Genomic DNA, 26,801 nt, shown 5'->3' with positions numbered 1-26,801 from the left:
TCCCTTCAGCTCCCTGTGGGTGGTGATAGTGTGAACGTGCGCCAATCAATCGGTTCAACGGAGAGACTGCTGTAGCCACCGTTTTTATCGCTCTCCTCAGCAACCTGATGGCCGGTCAGAAACTCACATTGCTTGAACAGTGTCCTTGTGAATAAATTCGGTCATCCGCTACAGCATACGCTTCGCATTCGGGAGGTCATAGGTTCGATCCCCAGTGCCGCCGGGTACCCACCGATGACACAATGGACAAGCTTTTCCCTGGTCTGGTGCTCGACTTATTTAGGGTGAAAAGATTGGGAAATGGGTCTGACCCCACGTTGAGTGGCGCTTCAGTTAGGTCCAAGACCCTTTTCCCAAGCATCTCACCCCACAAAAAGCCGAACACCAGGCTGAGGGTAACCTTGTACCCTTTAGAAAACAAGTAGGTACCCGGCGGCACTGGGGATCGAAACCAGCATGTCCCGAACGCGAGGCGGATGCTCTACCCCAAGTCCCCACCCCAGAAGCCGTGGGAGGCACTTCGGTGTCTCCGGGTACCTACCGGTGAAATAGGTACGACGGCGCCCCCGGTCTGGTGCTCGGCCATCATGGGACCTCAACCCTTGGAAAGTGGACCCAGCTCAATTAAAAATAGCAGCAGGTGAGAAACGAAGGCCATGGAGTAACACACACGACGAGGACCATGCTGCTGGGACGATGCTGCTGGAGGGACGTTAAGGCAGGGAGGTTAACTAGGCGATGCTACCCTATACAAAAGTCTATAGAGTATTCTTGTATGGTAGCAGCGTTATAATATTCTCTTACAAAGCACGCCATTCGAGAGCACTTTACTCCTCTCTGGCGGGTCTGCTCGTAATCACTCGGCACGGCGCTTTAATCGCTGGCGTTCTATGCATGACTAAGTCCGCTCGAGCCGATACAACCGGCTGCACGTTCAGTCCAGGCCAAACGGTATACACAGCCAGCGGGCCATGCGCGGAAAGCCCGAAGCTTCCTGCATCCGCCGTGGTCGCGCAAGCATATCACGGCGGCGCGAGTGGACTCTGCAGGCGCTGAATGTTTTATTGGTGCCACATCGCGCATCGGCCATCGACACGGGATGCAGTGCCAAGAAAAGTGGAGCGCGCGGCGCGCTCGCCAGAGTCGCTGACATATACCACTGCGCGATCTCTCTGCGCCTGTATAGAAGGGTCCCGGCGCTTGTAGTCACTGCGACGAAGAACACGCGATCGAGTCGGGTGTCTGGGAGCCGATCGAGCTCCACAAGCCCATTGTGATCGGTGACTGCGAGCAACCGACGCCCGTCGACATTTTGTGCAGGGCATGGCAGGTGAGTTGAACCGCCATATATTGTACATTTGGCCTGGAACTCAGGTTCAACTCAGCTTTAGGTTTTACTAACGATAGTTTTGGTAAACAGTGAGCACTGGCTTTGGAAAAAGAGAAAAAAAAGTGTTTCATGTTTTCTTTTTTTTTTACTCTGTATGTGTACCCGATTAGGATTTATAACTACGGCAGCGTGAGTGTTCTGATAAAATACGTTTATAGGGGGCAGTTTACGCAACGTTTCTGTGCTTTGGGTTCAAGGTTCCAGACTGGTGACCATCCTATAGTGTCGAATCTGCTGTGTGTGACCATATAGTATGCGCTGTAGCTTTTCACGAATGAACTTAAACTTTATGAGGTCTCACCGCGCAAGACCCATATTCCACTCATTATAACTACACCAACGACTAACACCTACAGCTGGGGCGGTAGCTTCGTCCTCAACGCATCTGACAACGTGCTTGGCGAAGCTGATCGAGGAAGCAGTATTTACGGCATCGACTGCGGAATAATTTTGTTTTTATTTTCTTCTCGTTACGACGTCAAAGCGGACGCTTTTCAAGCGTTCATGCATGGATGACAGCAGGCCGCTCAAATACTTGAAAAAAGAAAGAAATTCGTACATCAAACGATGTGTTTCTTTGTTATTTTTGAATTCCTGAACAGTTTTTGCGTAACGGACTACTGCAGTCTTCGAGCTTTGAACAAACACAATTAAGTTATTTTAGCTGCAGGTGTCTGGGAGCAGTGACCATATAGTCTGTCTTGTCAGTGGTTATATGACGGCTGTCAGCGTGAGAAAGGACAAAGATGTGCATACTATCCTGCTTTCATTCTGAAAAAAAATTGGCACGACGATCATGAAACCCAATGCGCTAAAGCTGTGATAGCAGTTGTATTTACCTTCGAATATTGTTTTGATGCTTTTATAAAATTCTAGTGAATGCTTTAACCCTGAGCCGAGGCTTCACACACGCGGCAGTATTTTTCTGGATAGTGTAGGTGGGCGGGGCCAGGTAAGGGTGTGGAGGTGGATCGAGGGTGGCAGTGGGTGGGTGGACGGTCCCCTAGCTAGGGAGATGAGGTGGGAAGGCGGCTGATGGGTGGTGGTGTTGAGGGGTGTAGGCTTCACTGATTAGGCTTCGCACAGACAACGGCGGAATTTTTGCCAAGTGCCACTGGTACTGGTTTTGCAGTAAAAAAGAGAATTGATTTTGAGAAAATTAAAGACGAAGTAACTGTCTCACTTCTCATTGGGTTCATATGAGGGAAGTAATGAAAGAAGGGAGAAAAAGAGACAGCGTAGTGGAGGGATCCGAAATAATTTCCACCACCTGGGGATCTTTAACGTGCACTCACATCGCACAGCACACGGGTGCCTTTTGCGTTTCGCCTTTATCGAAACGCGGCCGCCGCGGTTGGGTTCGAACCCACGTCCTTGGGCTCAGCCGCCGAACGCCTTTACACCTGAGAAACCGTGCACTGAAATCGCCGTGTGACCGTATCGCAGAGGAGCCTGCAAGAGCGCGGGCAGGCGTGCGGATGACAGCGCAGGCACCTCGTAAAAAGTGACAGGTGGACGAGTTGCTAAAGATGCAGTAAAACACGCAGCTGCAAACTAGACAAAGGAAAGACTCGGGATGCAGTCCAAGAAAAATGGAGCGAGCGGCGCACTTGCCAGATCCGCTGTCATGTATTACTGTATACGCTTATGAAGAAAGGAATCGTCTCTGGAGCTTGCCATCTCATCGTTGTCCATTTCTTCATTCTGCTGAACCACACCCAAAATCTACACTTCCGCCCAGACTTCTTCGCCATCTGGAACCCGTCTCCCGCCGTCTTCGACTGAACGCCCTGTTTGTAAACAGTTATCGCTTCTAATCTCAAGCGGACAGTCCACACTGTGACAGCTGTGACTCACTTGAAACAGTGTAGTATATTCTGTTAGAATGCTTACCTTGCGCGGACGAGCAAGCATAATACATGCACCAAATTGAGACTCTCACGTACGTGCTGCTAGCTATGAACAGTGCTTTAGGTCCCTCATCCTGCCCTGCGCAGCAATGCCATGCACTGAACTTCTTATTTGCCTATTTGGAGGACCCATGGACCAACTTAAAAGCTTTAAAACTTTCTTGCATCTCCTTAGGCACATGCCATGCACTGAACTTTTTATTTGCCCATTTGAAGGACATTGTACTTCTTCACTAAATTCGAAACTTTCCTGCATTCTCATTTGATGTATATGCACACCAGTTCAATCGCCACAAATTTTTATTCCATTTCAATTCTTTTATTTGACTATTTTCTGCATCCTTTCCTTCAAGTCTTTATGTCCCGGAACCCCTCCAGCACTGCTTCAATGATTGCTTCGTAAATCCTTTGTCTTTAGTTAAGAGCTTCTTTGTGCGCCTCTCAAAGGAAATCACAAAACGAGTGCTACGAGCGCATGCAGCACGTTCCCGCATGCTATCCGCAGTCATTGCAGTTTAACAAGTGCATCAATAATGTAAAGGTTTTGCATTACACACCGGCACATGACCAGGGAAAAATGCATTGGGGAGCGTCCGGATGACGTGATTCAGACCTTTCTTGGAAATTCCGCCTCGCCCTATCTCGCTACCATTCACGATAACTATATACAGGGTGTTTCAGGGAAGACTAAGTAATTTTCAAAAATATGCTTCTTGAGGTAAAAATATGGCTTTTGCGGCATACCAGTGTAGACGGACACCAGAAAATCGGCGAATCGTCTTAACTGTTAAGCTAATTCTTTAACTATTAGAATTAGGCACAGTCAGTGGCTGAGCAAATTTTGGCCGTTTCTGGCGCAAGTCGAAAATCGCGGGCCTACGGCAAGTACTGAGCGGCGCACGTGTCACGTGACATTCTCGGCCACGCCTGCCACGCCACGGTTGGCGCAGCGAGGAGTGGTGAGCAATATGCACCATACGCATAAAAAGTTAATTATTAGAATCCACTTAACCAGCTAGCTGGTTAGGTCGATTCACCGGTTTTCAGCTGTCCGCCAACACTGCTAATTCTATGCCGCAAAAGTCGTTTTTTTTTTTTTACCTCGAAAAGCCTATTTTTGAAATTACTTAGCCTTCTCGGAAACACCCTGTATTCCCCGGTCGGGTTTTAACTTGAGCGCCACTTTCTCGACAGCAGCTGAACCAATTACAAAGACTGCTACAAAAGGACTGCTAAAATAGAATTTGTTTTGGGTTCTTAATGTATTATCATAAATTGCCACAAATATCGGAACCGCGAAGATTTTTCAATTTTTAAGGTAACTCTTGCAGCTCTGAACCTTGGTTGCAAAAACTGGCATCAGAATTTTCGAACTCCACCTACTAGAACGCTTACTGTGTAAGAAGTCACCATCCATAATATGCTGCCATTATTTCGTGAGCAAAACTTTCCTTAACTTACGTAAGTTGCGTAACAATTTCACATACCACGTAAACTGATACATCAAACCTGTCTGGTTTAAACGCTATGACAAATTTAGTTTGCAGAGTCTTAATTTTTTTTTGTTATCCACTTAAGGGGTGTGCGAGTATTCGGAATATCGGAATAGCGCCGTTCGTGATGCTCATATACAGTATTAAGACTAGTCGACGAAGCGGGCTAGCCAAATCCAGAAAAACCCTGCCTTCATGCTCTATATCGAAGGCCAATGCTCACAACCCCTCCCTCATATCTACCGATATGTGGCGCTACTTTATTTGCCGCCGTCGTCAGCAGGAAAGGATAACTTTCTGATGAGCATGACATGAGGGTCACAGAGCTAATAACGGAGTCAAACGCCAGCCTCCTAGAGTAGATCAGCGTTACGTACACAATTTCAACTGCATGAGTTACAGCGCCTCCACTAACCCTCCGCTGTTTCGCACGAATTGTACGAATATTCGCACAAGTGACGAGTAATCATGCAAATGTTCGATTCGTATTCAATTCGGTTTCGAACTAAATGCTATTCGCACTCCCCTAACGGGCATGCATAGTTAAAAGATCATATTTCAGATTTTGAACTGTGGAGTTTTTTGAGGATGTTGAAATAAAAACCTGGCCAGTGTGTAATTCGAAATTATGTTTGCGTGAGTCACAAGCTTTTAAGGTTTTCTTTAATACAAGAAAATTTATCTAACAGAAATAATGATCGCCTAATGAAAACATTTCTGCCTTCTACATGGTCAGTCGGGGACAAAAGTCTCTGGACCACGTGTTGCTCAAACGAAGCCGATGAGCCTACTTTTATCCGGCGGCTGGAGACCACACTTGGGGAGATGAAAACAAGATTTTGACTTTCACCTCCACCAGTGTGCTCTCCAGCCGCCTAATAGTCGAGCTATCGGATTCGTTTGAGGAACACGTGGTCCAGAGACTTTTGTCCCCGACTGGGCATGAATCTGAAAAGAGCAAATAAGCGTACATGAAGTTGAGGGTGTGATGGAATCCTGTTTGGTCGGGAGAGTACATTTGGAAACAAAAGACGCCGACCAGTAAAAAAGATCGTTATTGATGTTTCGGCTTCCAGCACAGAAGCCCTGTTCACAATGAATACATCTCCATAAGTAGATCCTTTAGGTAGGCTTGAATAATCGTCGCAAGGAGCGTGTGTAGATCGGGTTTAAGATTCCTGTCGTTTCGGTTCAGCGTATTTGATGCGGTTTGTATGATTAGGGATTGCAGACGCATAAGTGATGCAGTCAGTTTTTCAGTCGCAACGATTCTTGCCTTGCCCCAGTCAACCTTGTGGTCATTCAAGACGGCGTGCTCTACCAAAGCGTTATTACGAATGTTTTTGTTCTTTACGTCCCGAACGTGCTGCTGTGATCGCCTCTTGTAACTTCCTGATTCCCCGAGTTAAAGACCGTTGAAGTCTGCGCAGGGAATCTCGTAAACAACTCCGGGAATCTTTCCTTTGGCAGCAATTGTCCTTCATGCTCACTAGCTGATGGCATTTCTTTTTGGACGGAACATGCGCCAACTGAATGTCATACTCCTGTAGAACACATGCGAGACTCACTCGTTCCCGAAAGATACGGCACAGAAGCCCGTTTTCTGAGAGGAAGGTGGGGGGGGGGGGGGGGGGGAGGCATCCGGTTGTTTCGCAATTCCACATATGCAACTGCCACTCGTGAGCACTGGATCTGAACACCGGAACCGAAGTGAAAAACCGAACTGCTAGCACACCTAATTCGCATTTAGCGTAACTATGAAAACCGGCCGTATTTTTTTTTAATTTCATGAAGTACGGTCGCTTGGGTAAAATTAAAAGTGAATGTGGCCGCTGCTTCCTTGACGCCGTGAGCGTGTAGTCAAGCATGAGTGCTACCAAACCTGGGACCGGTAACCGCCTTTTCAGTCGCAAGGGGCGCCGACTGCTCGTTCACGTTATAGGTTGGCTGCGATATTGAGCGAGACTCGCGAGTTTCGGGCTATACCTGTTCTGCGCACAAAAAAAAAAAACGACAGCATACCGCAAGCAACCGCCACTGCGTACAAGTATGTTGTGTTTTAGCACTTAACACTATTTCTACCGTTAAGCAGCCATGACCCCTGCGTGCGTGAAATGCTAGGCGCGCGCGTCGGAATTTGCTGCGGGCCGAGCATCCGCCGAGCGCGCGCGGGCGGGCATTCAGAAGAGCAGACTGCGTTGTGTGCCGTCAGCTGTCAGTAGCTTATTTTCCGGCCTGCACCGGCGCGGCAGCAGTCGCGGCAGCGATGGAGCACTACGGCACACGGGGCAGCAAAAAAGAAAAAAACAAGCACGAGTGTATAGGCACGCCCGGCCGCCTGTGTTTCCGCGTGGACCTCGTTAGGTCGCGTTCTTTTTTCCTGCCCCGACAGAAGCCATTAGGTCGCGGCCACGGACGCCGTAGTGTTAGCCGACCCCCTGTTTACAGCTTGTCGATTCCACGATTACGCATATGCGTAGTTCGCGCATGTGGACCGCACGCATTTCATTCGATGCGACTTCTCGTGAGCGTACAGTTGGGCTCCACGGTATATATAGTCCTCCAGCTCATCGAAGGCATGTTGTATATGCCGACATTTTCTGATGGAGCCTACACTCACGGACAAGAACCAGGGTAAGCGACAAAGCATGATTCCCCTCTGGCATACAACGCATGCTGATGTAACGTGATTGAAAGACTTCTCTCTTTCTTTCTTTCTTTCTTTCTTTCTTTCTTTCTTTCTTTCTTTCTTTCTTTCTTTCTTTCTTTCTTTCTTTCTTCCTTTCTTTCTTTCTTTCTCTTTCTTTCTTTCTTTCTTTCTTTCTTTCTTAAGTTTCTGTTTGTCTTTCTTTCTTTCCTTCTTTCATTCTTTCTCTGTCTTCTTTCCGTAGTCTGGACTCGCACGTGCACACTTCAAGTTATGTCTCTATTTTGTGTAAAACTCTTTGGCTGGTCACCCTAGCGGTCTCGACGCCAAGCCATGGGCATTGAAAACTAGGACGCTTTTCGGCTCGCATAGGTTTTTTCATCGCACCTCTCTGCTCCAAAAAAGAAGCCAAAGAAGGGAGAATGAAAAGCGAGATTATTACATCCCCCTTCCCCTTTATCTTGGCTTCGAATTACCGTATTACCGTTGTGCAGTTTCACGTCTAGAGTTTAGGTTAAACGCAACAGTGAATCTATATAATGGAAAAAAAAAGATAGGAGGGGGAGGGGAGGGTTAGCTCAGATTTTATGCTAACGCAAATGCTTGCACAAGCGTTTGCACAGAGTTCGAGCGTAAACAAAATTCCTCGTTAACGCATGCGGCAACCAGAGGCTCTTCGAACTTACCCCCAAGAAGCCGATCGAGGCGGCCGACCAGAGTACGCGACGCACCTTCGCGCGGCACGTGTTATGAGAGCTCCTTGTCTGCAAGCAGCTGCAGCTGTTCACGCGACCCCTCTTCGCCCACGCCCACTTTGCACGAAGAACGCCTGCGTTCTGGGCCGACCCGACGCGTCCCCGCACTCCGGCGCAATTAACGACGCAGCGTGACGACACCCCGGCGTATCGATCGATATCTACTCGACGACTTGACGGGAGCAAGAACGGATACGTTCGCCAAGTTCATACGGCATGCGACGTAAGTGGAATCCTCGAACCATTCGTTCGTTCTGAAAATCAGCTTAACGCCGCCGCTATAAGGAGCAGGGGTCTGTGACGGCGTTCGTCGCGTGACATGTACCGGCGTGAAATACGAGCCCGCTTTTGTTGACGTTCGTTCGCTATGCGTGCTATGTGCCGCCTCTAAACAGGCTTTGGCGGTAGAGGAATGCATGCATGGAGGTGCGTACCGCCTCAATTCCGTTGGATCGCTTTCACGGGTCGTCTGTTGGATCTGATGTAGAGCAGAAGAAACTATCGCAGAAACCCGATGCCGTTTCAGTGTTCTGGTTTGGTTTATAGGGGTTTAACGTCCCAAAGCGACCCTGGCTATGAGGGACGCCGTAGTGAAGGGCTCCGGAAATTTCGACCACCTGGGGTTCTTAACGCGCACTGACATCGCACAGCACACGGGCCTCTAGAATTTCGCCTCCATCGAAATTATACCGCCGCGGCCGGGATCGAACCCGCGTCTTTCGGGCCAGCAGCTGAGCGCCATAACCACTCAGCCACCGCGGCGGCTTTCGTTTCAGTGTTCTGTGTATGTGTGTCTGTTTGTGTGTGTATGTGGGGTTCTCGTAACTTATTGATCACCTTCTCATTGTCTGCCAATTTTTTAAAAATGTTCTGTCACCATTCTCATAAGCACACAGTTGCTAACGAACTGCATGTCACTGATAGCGAAACTGGCCTCGAATATCAGCCGTTGCTCTTATTTCTGCTTGCATTGCTCCCTTCGTCATTCATGGTATTATCCTCACTTTTGGCGCGGAAGCCCTACTTCACTAGCAATATTCAAAAAGCCGATGGATCTCTGAACCCTCGACCTTTGACCCTTGGTGCCTCTCAGATACTTGCCACGACTGGGTTTCGAACCCGCGGCGGCGCGAGCTGATCAGCTTGGCTGGCCAATGCACTGCACGAGAGCAGTATGCTGTCGCCGCAGCCGATCACACCTCGTGTTTAACTGCCACACTCGTGTTGTGCCCTACACGTCGTCCTCGTCTTCATCATCCATCCATGCGCAAAAAAAAAAAAGCACTATTGGCCTCCTACCACGCAAAATCCTCAGATGGACTGACTGACTGACTGATGTTGTCGAGAGGAAGACGGTAAAGGAAAGAGCACGGGCCTGCCTACTGGCTCGAGCCGAGCCACGCTCGCTGCCGCGTGCAGGAGGGCTATAGGATAGGAGATGCAAAGAGTGAAAAAAAAGACGCGCCGCGCTAATATGCCCCGGGCCGATCCCGGAGGCGGTGTAATACCGGGCCGACCCGCGCCAGAGTGCTTCAAGCCAAGCAATCCGCCATTATCCAAAAATAAGTTTAATATCTTAGGTCCAAGGACCCGGAGATATTAAATCAGGTATCAGATCATAAATCAGGTATCAGGTGGACGCGAAGTCTCTGAGATAGCCACGAAAAAAAAAGGAAACGCGCATAGCGTGCTCCCTAGGTCAGTGGACAATGATAATAATAATTGGTTTTTTGGGGAAAGGAAATGACACAGTATCTGTCTCATATATCGTTGGACACCTGAACCGCGCCGTAAGGGAAGGGTAAAGGAGGGAGTGAAAGAAGAAAGGAAGAAGGAGGTGCCGTAGTGGACGGCTCCGGAATAATTTCGACCACCTGGGGATCTTTAACGTGCACTGACATCGTACAGCACACGGGCGCCTTAGCGTTTTTCCTCCATAAAAACGCAGCCGCCGTGGTCGGGTTCGAACCCGGGAACTCCGGATCAGTGGACACCTCAATCGCGCTTTCAGGTACATATAGCGGTGGTATCCACCTGCAAAAAACTGTGCTTTCGCGCATTATTTCGTGCGTAGCAGTGCTAAACCGCCAGCCTTTTTTTTGTCTACTTCCTGGTCGTCAAAGTATCCTACAGACATCCCGGCTGTGGCTCGCATACCTCATGAGGGGCGGTGGTTTCCTGGCCCTACGGGGCTGGGATCTAGGAGCTCGTACCAATGTGGCGATGGCTCCTTGTCACCAGGTGTGTCTGTTGCTAAACCGTCGTCGTCGTTTCGGATGACGCAGATGTTGCGACGCGCGTCTTGTCTTAATAATAATAATTTTTTTTTGGGGGGGGGGGGGAGGGAAAAGGAAATGACGCAGTATCCGTCTCATATATCGTTGGACACCTGAACCGCGCCGTAAGGGAAGGGATAGAGGAGGGAGTGAAAGAAGAAAGGAATAGGTGCCGTAGTGGAGGGCTCCGGAGTAATTTCGACCACCTGGGGATCTTTAACGTGCACTGACATCGTACAGCACACGGGCGCCTTAGCGTTTTTCCTCCATAAAAACGCAGCCGCCGTGGTCGGGTTCGAACCCGGGAACTCCGGATCAGTGGACACCTCAATCGCGCTTTCAGGTACATATAGCGGTGGTATCCACCTGCAAAAAACTGTGCTTTCGCGCATTATTTCGTGCGTAGCAGTGCTAAACCGCCAGCCTTTTTTTTGTCTACTTCCTGGTCGTCAAAGTATCCTACAGACATCCCGGCTGTGGCTCGCATACCTCATGAGGGGCGGTGGTTTCCTGGCCCTACGGGGCTGGGATCTAGGAGCTCGTACCAATGTGGCGATGGCTCCTTGTCACCAGGTGTGTCTGTTGCTAAACCTTCGTCGTCGTTTCGGATGACGCAGATGTTGCGACGCGCGTCTTGTCTTAATAATAATAATTTTTTTTTTGGGGGGGGGGAGGGAAAAGGAAATGACGCAGTATCCGTCTCATATATCGTTGGACACCTGAACCGCGCCGTAAGGGAAGGGATAGAGGAGGGAGTGAAAGAAGAAAGGAATAGGTGCCGTAGTGGAGGGCTCCGGAGTAATTTCGACCACCTGGGGATCTTTAACGTGCACTGACATCGCACAGCACACGGGCGCCTTAGCATTTTTCCTCCATAAAAACGCAGCCGCCGCGGGCGTCTTGTCTTTCAATCTTTCCTCTCATAGTTCTTTTAACTCACCTACTTTCTGCACGTGGCAGCGATTGTGGCTCAGCTTGCGCCAGTGGGCAGACACATGTACTTTTCAGTCATCCTTCAGTCGCAACAGCAACAACAAACCTCATTAAATCTTTCCAACCGGCTTGCATTGCAGTTATCTTACACTGCTACACGTCCCCCAAAGCTAATTTGGGGTCAATTTTAATGAGTCATTGCAGTTATCTTACACTGCTGCATGTCCCCCACAGCTAATTTGGGCTCAGTTTAAATGAGCAGGCGGCGGTAATGGCTCAGAAGCAATATGTACTTGGTCACCTAGTTAAACCAGGAATATCATTGTTTCGTAATCACCCGATTATATAATTAAGATTGAGCAGTAAACTTTTTAACTACAAGGAATGTGTGAAAAAAGAAGCCGAACAGAATGTTATAAGGTGTCAACACAACAGAAACTAAAGCATTTTTCGTGAAGCTTTAATTTCAGTCCTAACAGTTTGTTTTTTTCCACGCATCATGCCGAGCGCAGAGCTCCAGAGGAGCCTGACTGTGTGGCTTCTTGTGCGTGTTACGACATTTCCTTCTTCACGCACTTCGTTTCTCTAAACTTTTTTCTGTACTTCTTTAAAACTCATCTCTACTCCTTCCCCTTTGTATGCCCTCCTCCCTCTCCCCAGTGCAGGGCAGTAGAATGCTACCTTCTCCTGGCAATCCTCACTTTCTTTATTTCTCTCTCTCTCTCTTTCTCTTTTACTGGAGTCAATTTTTGCGGCGTGAGATGCTGCGATCACAGAAGTGACGTACTTGGGAGACTGCCTTCGTGATCAGTGCGACGATTCCCCAAAGCAGCAGACGCCAAGGACAACTATAACAATCAGCTTGCAGGGTGTGCGGCTGGGCGAGTTTGTCCAATTTTATTAATTTTTCTGTTTGACTCCCAGCCAAATTATCTTACGGGTGCCAATAAAGTTATTTCTCTCTCTCTCTCTGTTTGGCTTTGAACCGGAGAAACACACGGTAACCATCTCACTTCTCGGTGAACACCTCAACCGCGCCATGAGGGAAAGGAGGAAAGAGGGACTAAAAGGAGGAAGACAGAAATGGGCTATAGTTGAAGGACGTATCAATTGCAGCGAGATGGGTTGCGCATAAGGGATGGGTATATACGCGGCGGATTGCGGGCGTACCGTCTTGTCTCTCACGCGACCGTCCCTTACGCACAGCCCATCTAGCCCTATGTCTTCCTGTTCCCCTGCTTTTTTAAGTAAAACGTTTAAGGCTCACCGAGAGATGAAGTAATTTTAAGTACATCTTGGATTGTTTAAATTATCACTTACGCAGTTAAAAAAATATTAATAATTGGTTTTTTGGGGAAAGGAAATGGCGCAGTATCTGTCTCATATATCGTTGGACACCTGAACCGCGCCGTATGGGAAGGGATAAGGGAGGGAGTGAAAGAAGAAAGGAAGAAATAGGTGCCGTAGTGGAGGGCTCCGGAATAATTTCGACCACCTGGGGATCTTTAACGTGCACTGACATCGCACAGCACACGGGCGCCTTAGCGTTTTTCCTCCATAAAAACGCAGCCGCCGCGGTCGGGTTCGAACCCGGGAACTCCCGCTCAGTAGTCGAGCGCCCTAACCACTGAGCCACCGCGGCGGGTGCAGTTAAAAAAAATGAAAATTGGTTTTTTGGGGAAAGGAAATGGCGCATATCTGTCTCGCATCTCGGGTAACACCTGAACCGCGCCGTAAGGAAAGCAATAAAGGGGGGACTGAGAGAAGAAAGGAAGAAAGAGGTGCCGCCCTCCACCGCAATAATTTCGACCGCCTGGGGATAAATATTATTATCGAGGCAGGCGAGAGGGATCGCGCTTTCTTTGCAGCGGCTGTTGCGTAATGACCATTCGTTCGTTCTGAAAACCAGCTTAACGCCGCCGCCATAAGGCGCAGGGGTCTGTGACGGCGTTCGTCGCGCGACATGTATACCGGCGTGAAATACGAGCCCGCAAGGGCTGAAGCTTTTGAGTACATTTCTGAAAAGCGTCATGTCGCTGGAGTATACAGCCAACAGAAACTGTCATGTCGTTAACCCCCTAACTAGTGCAGGGTAGTGTCGGGGCCCTTGCATCCGCTCTACTGCACATGTGTCAACGCCTCCGAAACAAAGCTCGCGTGTTCTTTGTCACTGCACAAACAAGCTGCTTCAGTGTCAACGCCTCGAGAACAAAGCCGGCGGGTTTCGTCGTTTTGCAGGCTGTTTTGGACTCACCGCCATCTTTTCACTATGTGACCTCTGTCGCCTGTTCTATTTTAGAGCACAGCTCTTAGGCACCCGTTCCTGGCTTGTTCGTCGTCGTTGTCGGCGTAACCGGCAGAGCTATAGCAAAGCGAAGAGCACGTCGAACCGGCATGAACTACAGCAAATGATATTGCCACGCTGCTGACTTTCTGCCGGCGCCACCTGGAGGTCGAACTGTGTTCCCGAGCGCGTGGCCGAACGTCTTCTTGGTCCAGAACGAGCGCGGCGGTGTTGGCAAACCTCGCCCGAGTGAACAGCTTTGTTCTCTGTATTTTCGCCGGTGACATTTTTGGTGGAGGTGCGGGGTAACGATCCCCGTACCTCTCACCGGCGAAAATACAGAGAACAAAGCTGTTCACTCGGGCGAGGTTTGCCAACACCGCCGCGCTCGTTCTGGACCAAGAAGACGTTCGGCCACGCGCTCGGGAACACAGCTCGACCTCCAGGTGGGGCCAGCGTGGCATTATATATATATATAGATATATATATATATATATATATATATATATATATATATATATATACACGTGACATCTCACGTCGAAAAAACGAAAAAACAAATTCGCTGGTATTGACGTTCGAACCGAGGCCCTTTGCGTGCCAGGTAGGCTTGCAACGCATATGTCACGAAGGGATTTTTTTTTCTTTATAACGCATAACTGGGAACAAAAGCCGATAGCTCATCCCTTATTAGGCAGTTGATCTAAGCCGAACTTGCGGGTGTGGCAGAGGAACTCATGCATTACCATGTGTTGTTCTGAAAGCAAATGTTTGTTGACAGGCGTGGCACCTATGTAAAAATTGAAAATTGGTCTTTGGGGAAAGAAAATGGCGCGGTATCTGTCTCACATCTCGGCTGACACCTGAACCATGCCGTATAAGGGACGGGATAAAGGAGGGAGTGAGAGTAGAAAGGAAGAAAGAGGGGCCGTAGTGGAGGGCTCCGGAATAATTTCGTCCACCTGGGGCTCTTTAACGTGCACTGACATCGCACAGCACACGGGCGCCTTAGCGTTTTTCCTCCATCGAAACGCGGCCGCCGCGGTCGGGTGCACCTATGCGCCTATATCGCTTTTCCCGCGCCCTGGAGACTTCTGTCCCCAATGGTATAGTTGCAAAGCGTCTTCGCCGGGAGCAGCAAACGCGAGAGGACGCCGCTACCGGGCAAAGGTTGCACCGCGCCGCTCTGCGCAAATTAGGAATGTTCATTCAGGGAATTACCCGCCGCGGTGGCTCAGTGGTTAGGGCGCTCGACTTCTGATCCGGAGTTCCCGGGTTCGAACCCGACCGCGGCGGCTGCGTTTTTATGGAGGAAAAACGCTAAGGCGCCCGTGTGCTGTGCGATGTCAGTGCACGTTAAAGATCCCCAGGTGGTCGAAATTATGCCGGAGCCCTCCACTACGGCACCTCTTCTTCCTTTCTTCTTTCACTCCCTCCTTTATCCCTTCCCTTACGGCGCGGTTCAGGTGTCCGCCGATATGTGAGATAGATACTGCGCCATTTCCTTCCCCAAAAACCAATTATTAATTATTATTATTCAGTGAAATTGTTTAGAGGCCTTATGCGACAAAGCGGCAATGCCTCGTCTAAGTTTAGTTTTCTGTCTCAATATATCGCAAAATCAAAACGCTGCGCTCAAATTTCGCGTTAGGGGGTACAGTAATCGTCGGTCATTTTTTTTTTTTTGTAGCGAGAGCTACACTGGGCTACCATTTGAGCATTTCGCGGTAGATGGCAGAGGTAAGTTGTGCGCATGCGCCGTTACCATGGCAACCGAAGAGGAGCAAAGTGCGGCGTGCGCTTCGCCGTCGCTGCGGCCGCGCGGCCGCTCCACCGTCAAAGGCGAGCGTGACGTCACGCGGATGAGCAGTTGTGCGCATGCGCCGATACCATGGTTACCAGAGAGACCCAAGAGCTGCGCCGCGTTCTTCGTCGCCGCCTCGCCACACGCCGCTGTATCTCCCGAACCCCACGTCGCATGCGCAGGACTGCATATAAAAAGCGATGTAGTGCGCGTCCGTATCACAACGTTTGACATGCATGCAGAGAAGGAGAGTCTAGCCGTTGCTAAACGGCGGTATAGACAAGAGATTAACTCTTCCGATCCCGAGGTTGTCGCCTGGCAGTTGGCTTGAACCAAATAAAACGCTGGAGTCTGTGCACATGTGTACGTGAAACAAGGTATCACCGCCGTCAGACATCTGTCTTCGATCGCGGTGAATAATGGTGAAGCCTGCTGTGATCGGCTTCTGGAAAGCGGCATTATCGTCCAAGGAGTCTACGTGGCGCCGGGGACATCTGTCAAGCAGTCGATTGATGTGGTTGCCACGTGTATACCAGCCTACGGCACGGTTTCACAGTCGGGTGTGACTTGGGTGATTTCAACAGGAAACAGAACTCTGTTAGTCAGTGTATGAAAGAAAAGTTTGACTTTAATTTAGCTTCGGGCCCTCACGTCCAGACTACACAATGGGGAACCACTATAGCGCTTGTATACTGAAGAAGCTCGACCAAATCGAAATACTGTATTCACAGATCATCGGGCAGTCTTCGTCTCTGTCAAGCAAAATGAATAAAAGATGTGCATACCCATCGTCTCTCATTGCTATGCATACAGTGACCACAACAAGCTCAGCCAGGGAAACGTACATTTCGTTACGTATACCCTGGCATAGCCGAGCTAAGCCACTGCCAATTTTTTTTTCACTGTCAGTAAATTCATACAGTAAACCTTAGGCCACTCCAGCAATGACATTTTTAGCTCACCTTGTATTACAGGTTTTGACACAAAAATTACTTCATCTCACCTGCATCGTACGGCAGTACGGTGTCGTGATCTTCGGACCTTCATAGAATTGAACCAGTATATATAAAAAATATATATATAAAAGATTACTGAGGATGTTATCGAAGGGATGTTCACCTTCAGACGCTCTTTTTTCGTTACGTGCTTGCGTCACAACTACATAAATCTTCACAAGCCAAGGATTCGCCCGTGATAATAAGTAATGCCCTATCGAACTGCGCGAAACTGTACTCAGTGGCAGAACGCCATATTCACTGCAGCGAGTAGGCGTCCCTTCTCTCTTGAGAGCCTCGGCACACGTTAACGTTCCTGTTAGGCCAGCTGCCATCTGGCAGCGCAACGCGAAGTAAGTAAAAAAGTAAGGCTGTGTGTGGCACGTCTAAACGTACACGAGCTTTGCTGTTTTTGACCTGTGTTTGGAAGGTATGCTAGACACTTCACCACACAGCAAAATTGTTTTGCTGTAGAGCAACCTTTCGGTGACTCTTTCTAGTATATAGCTAAGTTATGGTTAAAATTGGAATTCGTGCTTACGCACTGTGCAATAAAATGAGTAAGTAATTCAGATACTGCAGCCTAGGACGAGTGTCTAGTAAACTCATGTGTCATAGCTCGCAGCCATGTTTTGCTTACATGAGCAAGCTTTGAACTGAAAAAACAGCTAGTCATTCGGGATTCCAGTTTGTGCAGCACAGGACCATTTCGACGACTACTGTACACTTCTGGGTGACGGCAGCGAATATTGCGCTAAACTTCAATATATTATTAGCAGCTCAACGCTGCACGCTATTGGTGTATCGGCCTTGCCTACAGAAAAATTCGAATAATTTCCTATTCAGTTCCACTGTCAATTGAAGCGCACCGAGACTTGTCATCAGCAGTTTTTGCGCGGGCTTTGCTATGGTGTTTCACCGGTGACACAACATCATCATCAGCAGCAGCAGCCTACTACGACCACAGTAGAACAAAGACCTCTCCGATATCTCTCCAAGTAACCCTGTCCTGTTCCAGCTGCGGCCATCGTATCCCCGCAAACTTCTTAATCTCATCCGCCCGCCTAACTTTCTGCCGCCCCTGCCTACGCTTGCCTTCTTTTGGAATCCACTCTGTTGCCCTTAACGACCATCATTTAACTTTCCTTCGCATTACATTCCCAGCCCACTGCAATTTCTTCTTCCTTATTTCGACTAGGATGTGATGAACCCGTGTTTGATCCCTGACCCACTCTGCCCTCTTCCTGTCTCTTAACGTTACACCTATCAATTTAGTTTCCATATCTCGCTGCATTATCCTCAGTTTAAGTTCAACCTCTTTAATTAAACTCCACGTTTCTGTCCCATAGGTGAGTATTGTGACACAGCTGTTATATACTTTTCACTTCAGGGATACTGGTAAAGTGCCATTCGTGATATGAGAGCACCTGCGAAATGCATTCTACCCATTCTTAGTCCTTCTAGTTATTTTACTCTCATGGTCCAGATCTGCGGCAACATCTGCACTAAATATATGTAGTATTTTCTTACGATGTCCAACGCTTCGCTGCCTATTGTAAACTGCTATTCCCTTCCGGGACTGTTAAACACTACTTTAGTTTGTTGTTAATTCTTCTGCCCACTGTTGGGTTTCGCTTGTCTGGGTCATTTATCATGCTTTTTAACTCGTCCCCTCAGTTATTCAGAGGGATCTGCGAACCGCAGATTGCTAAGAAATTATCCGTTAACTTTTATCCCCCAACTCTTTCCCATTCAATTCTCTGAATACTTCCTGTAAGCACACGGTGAATAGTTTTTGAGAGGTTGCCTGGCGCTCTTCCTTGTTGGAATTTTATTATTTTCTATATGGAGGACTAGGACTAGGAACACCGCGCCTCGCGCATGCGAAGCGGTGAGACGCAACGTGAGATCTAGCAGCTAAAGGACGGTGAGGTCTAGAATTAGCCTAGACTTGAAGAAGGATTGGACCAAACCAGTGAGGAAGAAGCACATTAGCGATTTAGCGGTAAGAGGTAAAGCAGGCGGACTCAAGATCTTGCCCGAGAACAGATAGTTCGCTTTAAGCGATGACGAAAACCTCAGTGTATAATAGTTTAACGATAATATTGCCAACCAGCTGAGGAGTCACGGAGAGCGCAATAGAACTACAGAATGGGGCAGCTAGGCAGGATACTAGCAAGCTTTCACAGCAGACAAAAAGTCTGATCAAGAAACGCCAAAGCATGAAAGATAGAGTAGAATTGGCAGAACCGTTAAAGCTGATCAATAATCGTAAGGTAAGAGAAATAAGTAAGTATACTATGGAGAGCATCGAGCACGCGCTCTAAAGAACGGAGGCAGCCTAAAAGCGGTAAAGAGGAAACTAAACAGGGCCAAAAGGCAAGTGTACGCATTAAGCGACAAGGAGGACATCATTATTAGCAAAATAAATAAGATAGGTAATGTAGCCAAGGTCGCCAAAATAATCATTACGTTAAGGGCATATCTAGTGATACCGAGGGATCGGATATCCTGATGAGAAAAAAAGGAATTAAATAAAGGATCACAAACTGAATGGTGGATCTCCACACTAATATAAAAAAAAACTGAAGAAATGTTCAGTAGTCTGGGGAAGAAACAGCTTACCATACGCAACGAAGCAGTGGGAGCTGTAAAAGAGTATGCGTTTACTGATTAGGCAGATCCGGAGCTTGACAGTGAAATAGAAGAATAAGGTTGGGTTGGAGTGAATCTGGCAGATACTCTCAGGTCATGAATAGCAGTTCACCAGTGTCCCTAAAGAGGAAAGAATATACCTCTTCCCCTAGATGTCGTACCTTAAATTGCCACCATTCACCGATGGGGCAGAAGAAATGTGGAGAGTAACGAAAAGTCTTGAAGTTAAATTGAAGACAACACAGCGAGGTATGGAAAGGAAAATTATAGGTGTAACGTTAACAGGCAAGAAGAGAGCAGTCTGGATTAAGGAACAGAAGCTAGTCAGTGATATTGCCACGTACTACAATGTAGCAATGCCATGATTGTTCTCTTGTGTTCCACGTCTGGAATGTGCCTTGTGCCCCAGCTGTAAAAATAGCCTTGCTGAAATCAAGAAAGCGACGTGAGAAGGGGCATATTACGAGAGTTTTGTAGCGATAGCTATATTACGGTAGCATTTCGAGCCATCAGCGTGGCGACGCGCCACCCTGTGGCTGTGCCGCCACACTGTCACGTCGTTGGTCACGTGGTGCGAAGCAAGACCTACTGAACTAGATATCTGCACATTTGGCGGGGTCCTATGGGACTGCGTGCGCCAAATTTCGTTAACTTTTTGGCCGTAGAGGGCGCTCGATTGACCTGTTAGTCTGTCAGGATCATCATCATCGTCTGCTTTCGACAAATGATTTCTCTCCTCTCACTGCCTCCCTGTGCTTTTGTCCTGTCTTAATATTTTGAAACCTAGTAATGAACGATTCAAACATGACATTTCTTTAAATCCTAGCGCTGAATATTCAGTTTTCGCGCATGCATGCGTGAGACTTTCTGGCATCTTTGCTAAGACAATGGATAAATGATGAATGCTCAAAACGTAGACACATGACATAACTATTACATCCTTGAAGTAAAATAACCGACGCCATCTTGATGAAAAGGTTAACTGTAGCGCCCCGCCGCCCGTAGCTGCCCTTCCTAGCGGCAAAAGGCATGAACTAGAAGGTGCGCGGTGGAGCAGTGCCAAATGTGAAGGTCTCTAGTTCAGTAGGTCTTGGTGTGGAGCAGCTGACGGCGCCGTGGCTGATCACGTGGTTGGTCACGTGAACAAGTTCCACTCGGCCAGCTATAGCTATTGCGTCACTCCAGGCTTAACCAGAGCTACACCACCGCCAATTTTTTTTTAGATGGTCATAGATTTTTAAAAAGAAGGTTTTCGAGGTAAATAGAAGCTTTTTGTGGCATTGTAATACCAGTGTTGGCGGACGTCAAACACAGACGAACCGAGTTAACTAGTGAAGTATTGCCTAAATTCTATTAGATAACTTTTTAAACCACTACCAATAGGCACCTGATTGCAATTAGAGATTTGTGGTCGGCCGTTGGTAATAACCGTATGAGTTTTTGGAATTTCTAAAACGCGATTTTTTCGCGTTCTTTTTTTTTTAATTTGGGCCTTCTAAAAGAAACACCCGGTATAATGCCAAGGGAAGATTGCCGACTATCACTTAGGGTCACACAGTTGATTCCAAAGGAAGGCAATACGTAGCCGGGGGTGGCGAGAGTCAAGTGGCAGAATGAGATTGCGAGGATTATGCAGGGTGATAAGGACAGAGTTAAAGGGAGGGATACTGGAGAGGCCTTTTTCGTACCGTGTACGTATTATACTCATGATATAGAGGGAAAATAAGCTCTTGGAAGGTATCGAACCAGTACAAAGAGGTATTTATGATGACTACTGAATTCCAAGTCCTGAATTATGGTAGTTTTCGCTCTAAACTTGATATTTTTTGCCACTGTGCCTTATCGGTGATAATGTAAACATAATCGCTTGCGCGTTTTCTGTCTGTGCAGACGGTACAAGAAGGGTGGCTCTCCTAGCTGCCTGCTTCCTACTGGTCGTCCTGTGGCGCACCGCTGAAGGGCAGTTCCCGCCCGGAGGACCCGCCTGCAGGTCCTGGTATCAAGAGGTTCGTGCAGAGAAACAGAGAGCTGATGCGCGCATTCCTGGAGTCTGGGAGCTTTGAATGACAAAACCTTTCACCTAAACCCGTAGAGACGGAGAAAACGTGGCTAAGCACGAAACTTCTTTTTAGTGTCCACTACCTTACCTGTTCATAGCCTTACGAATAGCGAAATATATTCGAGCATGCGCGTCATGTACCTTGCACAGAGTAACTTATTCCTCGTAGAAACTTCACAACTTTCTCTGACATATTTGTGCAATCACTCGTCGTTTCTTATAGACGCAAATAGCTTCAGGGCGAGTTTTTGCAAGCATGTACTCATTATCTAAAGCGACCACTGATTAATAGGTACAAGGAGTGTGTGAGTGAGTGAGGCAGTGAGTGAGTGAGTGAGGGAGGGAGGGAGTGAGGGAATGAGGCAGTGAGTGAGTGAGTGAGTGATGAGTGAGTAAGTGAGGCAGTGAGTGAGTGAGTGAGTGAGTGAGTGAGTGAGTGAGTGAGTGAGTGAGTGAGTGAGTGAGTGAGTGAGTGAGTGAGTGAGTGAGTGAGTGAGTGAGTGAGTGAGTGAAACGAACGGGTTTCTTTGCGTAAAGCAAGCCAACATAGCAGAATGAGTCGACACTCTCGCTTGTGAGGAACTTCAGCAGATGCACAGGAAGAAACTAGCGGCTGCAGCAGGAAGAATGCGATATCATCTGATTCAGTGTTTCTTGCAGCTGTGTCAGGCGTGAACAAATTTCTCATGACTTTTGTCGATTTTTTTCACGTTTCTTTATTTTTCTTTCTCTTTGATTTTATCGCTGGTGACAATGTGTTGTTTTTGCTTATGCTTGCTCATGCGTATCCGGTGCTACGGATTTTACGCCTCCGTTCTCTCCGTGCTTGTCACTGAAAGAGCTCAACGGTCTTGCTTCTTTCCGCGCTTCTCACACAAGCTGTCTCCTACAGCGCAGCACATTCCCGGTTACGGCTTTGAATTCAACGCTGCAGTATTACGACCCCATGGGGTCCGTGAGCATTAAAATTCAAGATCATTTGGCAGAAGGGTCAACCATCGAAAGTTTTAGGACGGCACCCTGGCGAGGAAAATTTTCTTCCAACTTTTCATCATACTAAGCAAGCAAAAAGCCGAAAAAAGCATATACTTTTGCAGGCAAGTGCTTAAACACTCACTTTACCGCGCCCATTGACCATCACTAGCCCACTAACAATGAATACGAACGTCAATTTCAAACCCTTTCTCATCTTTCTTAAAAATGATGTCGATCTGCGTTTCATCTAGAACACAACTGTTTAGTTTCTTCTTCAATATAACTTTTTTTTTTCCGCGTGCCTGCGATTTTTGAACCACTTTACGAAAACACCGGAGCGTTAAAAAATGGCTGCCTCCGCAGCGTAACGCACTCCCCGAAACGCGGCAAATATCGTTATTCATCTGCGTCCGCGGCTGATCTTGTAGACGATCTAGGCAGCAGTGACTCAAAGGATGCTATCTGATCGTTCGATTTTGATCCCCAGGGCAAAGAAGGCAGGAGTAACCAGCCCCAAAACATCGATCGGCGAGAACGCTTCGGCTAGTTTTGCTAAGCTCAGCGGCTGTTTTGAAATGGGTATTGACGTTGCCGATGCTATGTCTCATTTGTAGAGTTTCAACACCATTTGGGCAGGATTTTATACCACGTGCGCTGGAAATGGTTCACCCGACTGTTCTGTCGAATGGCGTGCCCAACTATAGGGCCTAAATTTGTCTTATAGCCGGGAGAATTGTACGAGCTGGAAGTTGCACTTTTTCGGAAGCATTTTCGATTGGATAGGCAGACTCCTTATTCGAAAATTTATTGAAATCTTTTCTTCTTTAGTACCTGTCTTTCAAAGTTTTGTCCAGATTTAATCCATGTACCTTAATTTCGCGAATGAAATCTGATAACATACAAATTTGATGAAGCTCACACTTTTGAAAAGTATATTTAATCTTCTTCGTTTTGGTGCATTGCATTAAATTTTAAACCAAATAGTTCTGAAGCAAAAAAAATTACGAAAACCACACTAAATACTGCCACATTTCCAACGCTAGGGAAAGGGTGAAACACTAAGCTTTGAGTGGCAAGCCTGCTCAGCCTACGCGCCTAATATGACACGTGCGTGTTGCGTGCAGTGCGGCATTCAGCGTAGCTACCCTTGCTGTGGTTCACTGACCTGCTGGCGTGGCCGGTGCATCTTCCGCAAGGAGGACCGCCAGGGGTACGTGTACCCGCAGGACAACGTGTTCCCGCCGCCCTGGTACTACCAGCGTTTCGTGCCCGTCTACCCCGTCAACTTCAAGCCCTGACGACAGATGGCGCCGCCGTCGACAGTGCCCAGCCACTTTCTCTCCGTCTCGTCGTTTACGGCGCTCCATGTGTCCGATCGGGCCTTTTCTGGCGTTGAGTGCTTGCTATTCATTACGACAAACCTGTGCGAGTCCATTCAGATTTCATGTATGCGTGGGTATGAATGAATTGATGTGCGTACAGTCGTAGGTCACACTAAGAAAGTCACAGTTTGCTATATAGAATTCGTGTCCAGAAACTCTACCTTTTCTCCACGCACGGTAGGAAGAGAAAGTTAGGCCCTCACTATAACAACGGCGCTTTGAATAAAAGTAAAGCTAGTATCATAGCCTTTATTTTATTTTGTATTTGTTTTCTGTGCACACATGATGCTCGAAGAATAAAGTCATTCCAAGAAAAACTGGAAGGGATATTTTTTCGATATTCTTGGATTATACGTCCCACGTATTCAAGTGATTATTCCTGTGCGCTCTTTGTCACGAAGCATGCAAACGGTTACACGCGGAAATGACGACTTTCAAGGAGCTGCGAGCTTCCATGCTGGAATATCGACAAGGGGAGTTCACTTATTTGCAGCAAATGCGAAACATCTCGTTCTCTCGTCAGGCAATTGCTTTTGCATCTGGGCAAAAAAGCCACGGCACTGAGCGCATAATCCGCGATGACAAGTGCACATGCTTGTTTATGTGCAGACGCACTGAAACACACACATTCGAGCACTTCCACAAAGGTCACAAAGCGACCCCCCCCCCCCCCCCCTTTGTCCGAGCTTGAGCCCGATGAGACGCCGCCACGTGGCTGCAGCACGCGGGACTGGAGAGATTCACGAGGCGGGCTTCCGCTCAAGGCACTAAAGTACCGCATGGAAATAACCATGAGGTCTTTTGGTTATTTGGTTATAAGTATTGTCATTTGGTAATGGTAATGGTAACCATGTTTACATGGAAATAACCAGGAGCAATTTCGCAGTTCTCACGCTCCAACCAAACGACGTGGGAGAATTATACAACCTGCAGGAATGGTGTGTGTCATGCGCAGAGCAGAAAACACTGCTTGCGCGAATGGACGCCAGTCGCCCCATCTCAGGCAGTGGGTAAATATTCTTGAATCAAAGCTATGACTACATATAGCTTGTAATGCTCTATATTCTATTATATAACTACCTAAGTAAATGGTAATCCAAAGGTCGAGGAGGACGAAACCGCTTCATTCAGAAATCATCAAAAGGAAATCCTAGGGTCACCAAAGGCAAAATTAAGCAGACTGCCGAGCGAGAAACAAAAGTGTCCCGGGTATAGTTCACAAGCGGCCGTGCTCGAAGAGTGCGCAAGCCGCAGTATGCGATCACAATCGATATTGGTCGGACACACATGGACACGTATACCCTTAATACCGAACGTGCGGAGAAAATATTTTGTGAGATATCTCTGAATTTGAAATTCAAACCATGATTAGCTCCGTCATACGTACCCTAGAAAAAATTTTAGTATTGCCCTTCAGTCTGCGGAAATGGGAAAGCCTTTCCCGGTCCGCTTTCTCCCTTTGTTTTCTTTTTTTCTGTGTTTTGTTTTTCATTGATAATTTTTATTTTTGTTTGTTTATTTTGTATTTTCGCGTTTTGTTCTATTATTTTTATTTTACTGACTTTTTTATTTATTTATTTGTTCTATTCTTATTTTATTTTATTACTTATTTATTTCAGTTGCTTATCAACTGTTGCCTAATCAACTTTTACTTATTATTTTATTTACCCTAAACCTTGTGATTGAGAGTTCGTGCGGACAACTTCCGTCTACAAACTTGCATCTACAAACTTTCGTCTGCGGCTTCCGCCCACGCCACTTAGGAGCCAAGAAAGGCTTACGCCTTAAAATATGTACGGGGTCCGCCAGTTGTACAGTGATATACAAAAGTTTGCGAGATGCGGACTCATGGTAAATAATTTCTATGCTATCTCGCTGGTCAGTCTGCCGGCACTTAGTTTAGATTATGGAGCATGCTTGTTCCCTTTTGCTTCAATGATATTTGTTGACTTGACCTCCTTCGTTCGATCGCATAGAAATAGTTTATTTTCTGCGAACTCACGTCCCGCAGCCTTTTTTCCATGACTGTACATTTAGCCCTCAGAGTTAAAGAAAGATACACTGACGGGATCCGTCCAATGTACACGAGAAAACGACGTGTCTAATCCGTCCAACGACCTTTAGCCGCTGCCTGTGGCGAAAGGTAGGTTGTACAAACTGGTTACATTTTTCTTTTTCAGGGTCTGTTAGACGAATCCGACCAGTGTTTTACCTTTAATTCTCAAATTCAAAATTTAGCAGCGCTAACAAAATATCAAAATTTTGTTGGCGTCGCTAAAACTTAAAATTTGGCACGTTGCCAATTAAGAACAATTAGCAATGGTTCATTTTGTGCAGCTAGCCCGAGTTGTGGGAAAGGTCCAATCGAGGGCCTCGAATCAAGTTAAAATAAAGAATTTGTTTTTATCCAACAAATAACTTGTTATTATCGCAACAGTTTCCAGAAAATGAGAAACAAGCTATCGTCGAACGCTGGATGAAAGTCGCACATTCGCATCCCCTTTATCTTTACAAAGCTGTGACCCTTACTGTGACCTCGAACCTTTTGACCGGAAATAATAATAATAATAATAATAATAATAATAATAATAATAATAATAATAATAATAATAATAATTGTTTTTTGGGGGAAAGGAAATGGCGCAGTATCTGTCGCCTATATCGGCGGACACCTGAACCGCGCCGTAAGGGAAGGGATAAAGGAAGGAGTGAAAGAAGAAAGGAAGAAAGAGGTGCCGCAGTGGAGGGCTGCGGAATAATTTCGACCACCTGGGCATCTTTAACGTGCACTGACATCGCACAGCACACGGGCGCCTTAGCATTTTTCCTCCATAAAAACGCTGCCGCCGCGGTCGGGTTCGAACCCGGGAACTCTTGATTAGTATGACTGGAAAGTGCAGGCCACTAAAAAAAATGTTAACATCGTCATGTAGTAATCAGTACAGACGGTGCAAACGGAATGTCGTGAATTCGCCTCACTGGACACTGACACTGGGAATGACTGAAAAACGTCCAATCTACCTCACAAAATATATCACGTATCTAGTCGATTTATGTTGATTTGTTTTCACGGGCGTCTGGGAGTCGTCATGTGCCCACTAACAGTCTTAACAGTAGATAAATTCCTCTCAGTACGATGCCATAGTGTACCGGTCGCGAGGAGGCGTGGTTTCGAAGACGGCTGCTTCTGAAGTATGTATCTGCCATGCGTTGATTCTCTCTTGGCGTTCGGCTCAGTTGTGT

At 47.4% G+C, this 26,801-nt stretch overlaps 1 protein-coding gene across 3 annotated transcripts; it reads left to right on the top strand.

Moving 5' to 3' along the window:
* Window positions 1-1,209: 1,209 nt before the first annotated feature.
* LOC144093632 (uncharacterized) lies at window positions 1,210-23,875 on the top strand. 3 transcript variants are annotated; one of them, XM_077627210.1, is made up of 3 exons: window positions 1,210-1,330; window positions 21,033-21,148; window positions 23,301-23,875. In XM_077627210.1, exons 1-3 carry the CDS (start codon window positions 1,324-1,326, stop codon window positions 23,472-23,474), a joined length of 297 nt encoding a protein of 98 aa, XP_077483336.1. In that variant the 5' UTR covers window positions 1,210-1,323; the 3' UTR covers window positions 23,475-23,875. The 3 variants fall into 3 exon arrangements, with proteins under 3 accessions (XP_077483336.1, XP_077483334.1, XP_077483335.1); XM_077627208.1 differs by lacking the exon at window positions 1,210-1,330 and adding an exon at window positions 7,080-7,427; XM_077627209.1 differs by lacking the exon at window positions 1,210-1,330 and adding an exon at window positions 8,165-8,418.
* The last annotated feature ends 2,926 nt before the right edge of the window (window positions 23,876-26,801 follow it).

The sequence above is a fragment of the Amblyomma americanum genome, chromosome 6 (assembly GCF_052857255.1).
Source record: "Amblyomma americanum isolate KBUSLIRL-KWMA chromosome 6, ASM5285725v1, whole genome shotgun sequence".
Lineage (NCBI taxonomy): Eukaryota > Metazoa > Arthropoda > Arachnida > Ixodida > Ixodidae > Amblyomma > Amblyomma americanum.
The sequence above is the reverse complement of the archived record's forward strand: the minus strand, read 5'-3'. Positions and strand labels throughout refer to the sequence as shown.

What these genes read in the sequence shown, in the direction of transcription:
- LOC144093632 (XM_077627208.1), top strand. Translation starts at nt 7,397, where the DNA reads ATGGAGCCTACACTCACGGACAAGAACCAGG. An exon ending in ACTCACGGACAAGAACCAGG is followed by an intron (nt 7,428 to 21,032) that starts GTAAGCGACAAA and finishes CTGTCTGTGCAG; the next exon opens with ACGGTACAAGAAGGGTGGCT. An exon ending in GCAGGTCCTGGTATCAAGAG is followed by an intron (nt 21,149 to 23,300) that starts GTTCGTGCAGAG and finishes TGTTGCGTGCAG; the next exon opens with TGCGGCATTCAGCGTAGCTA.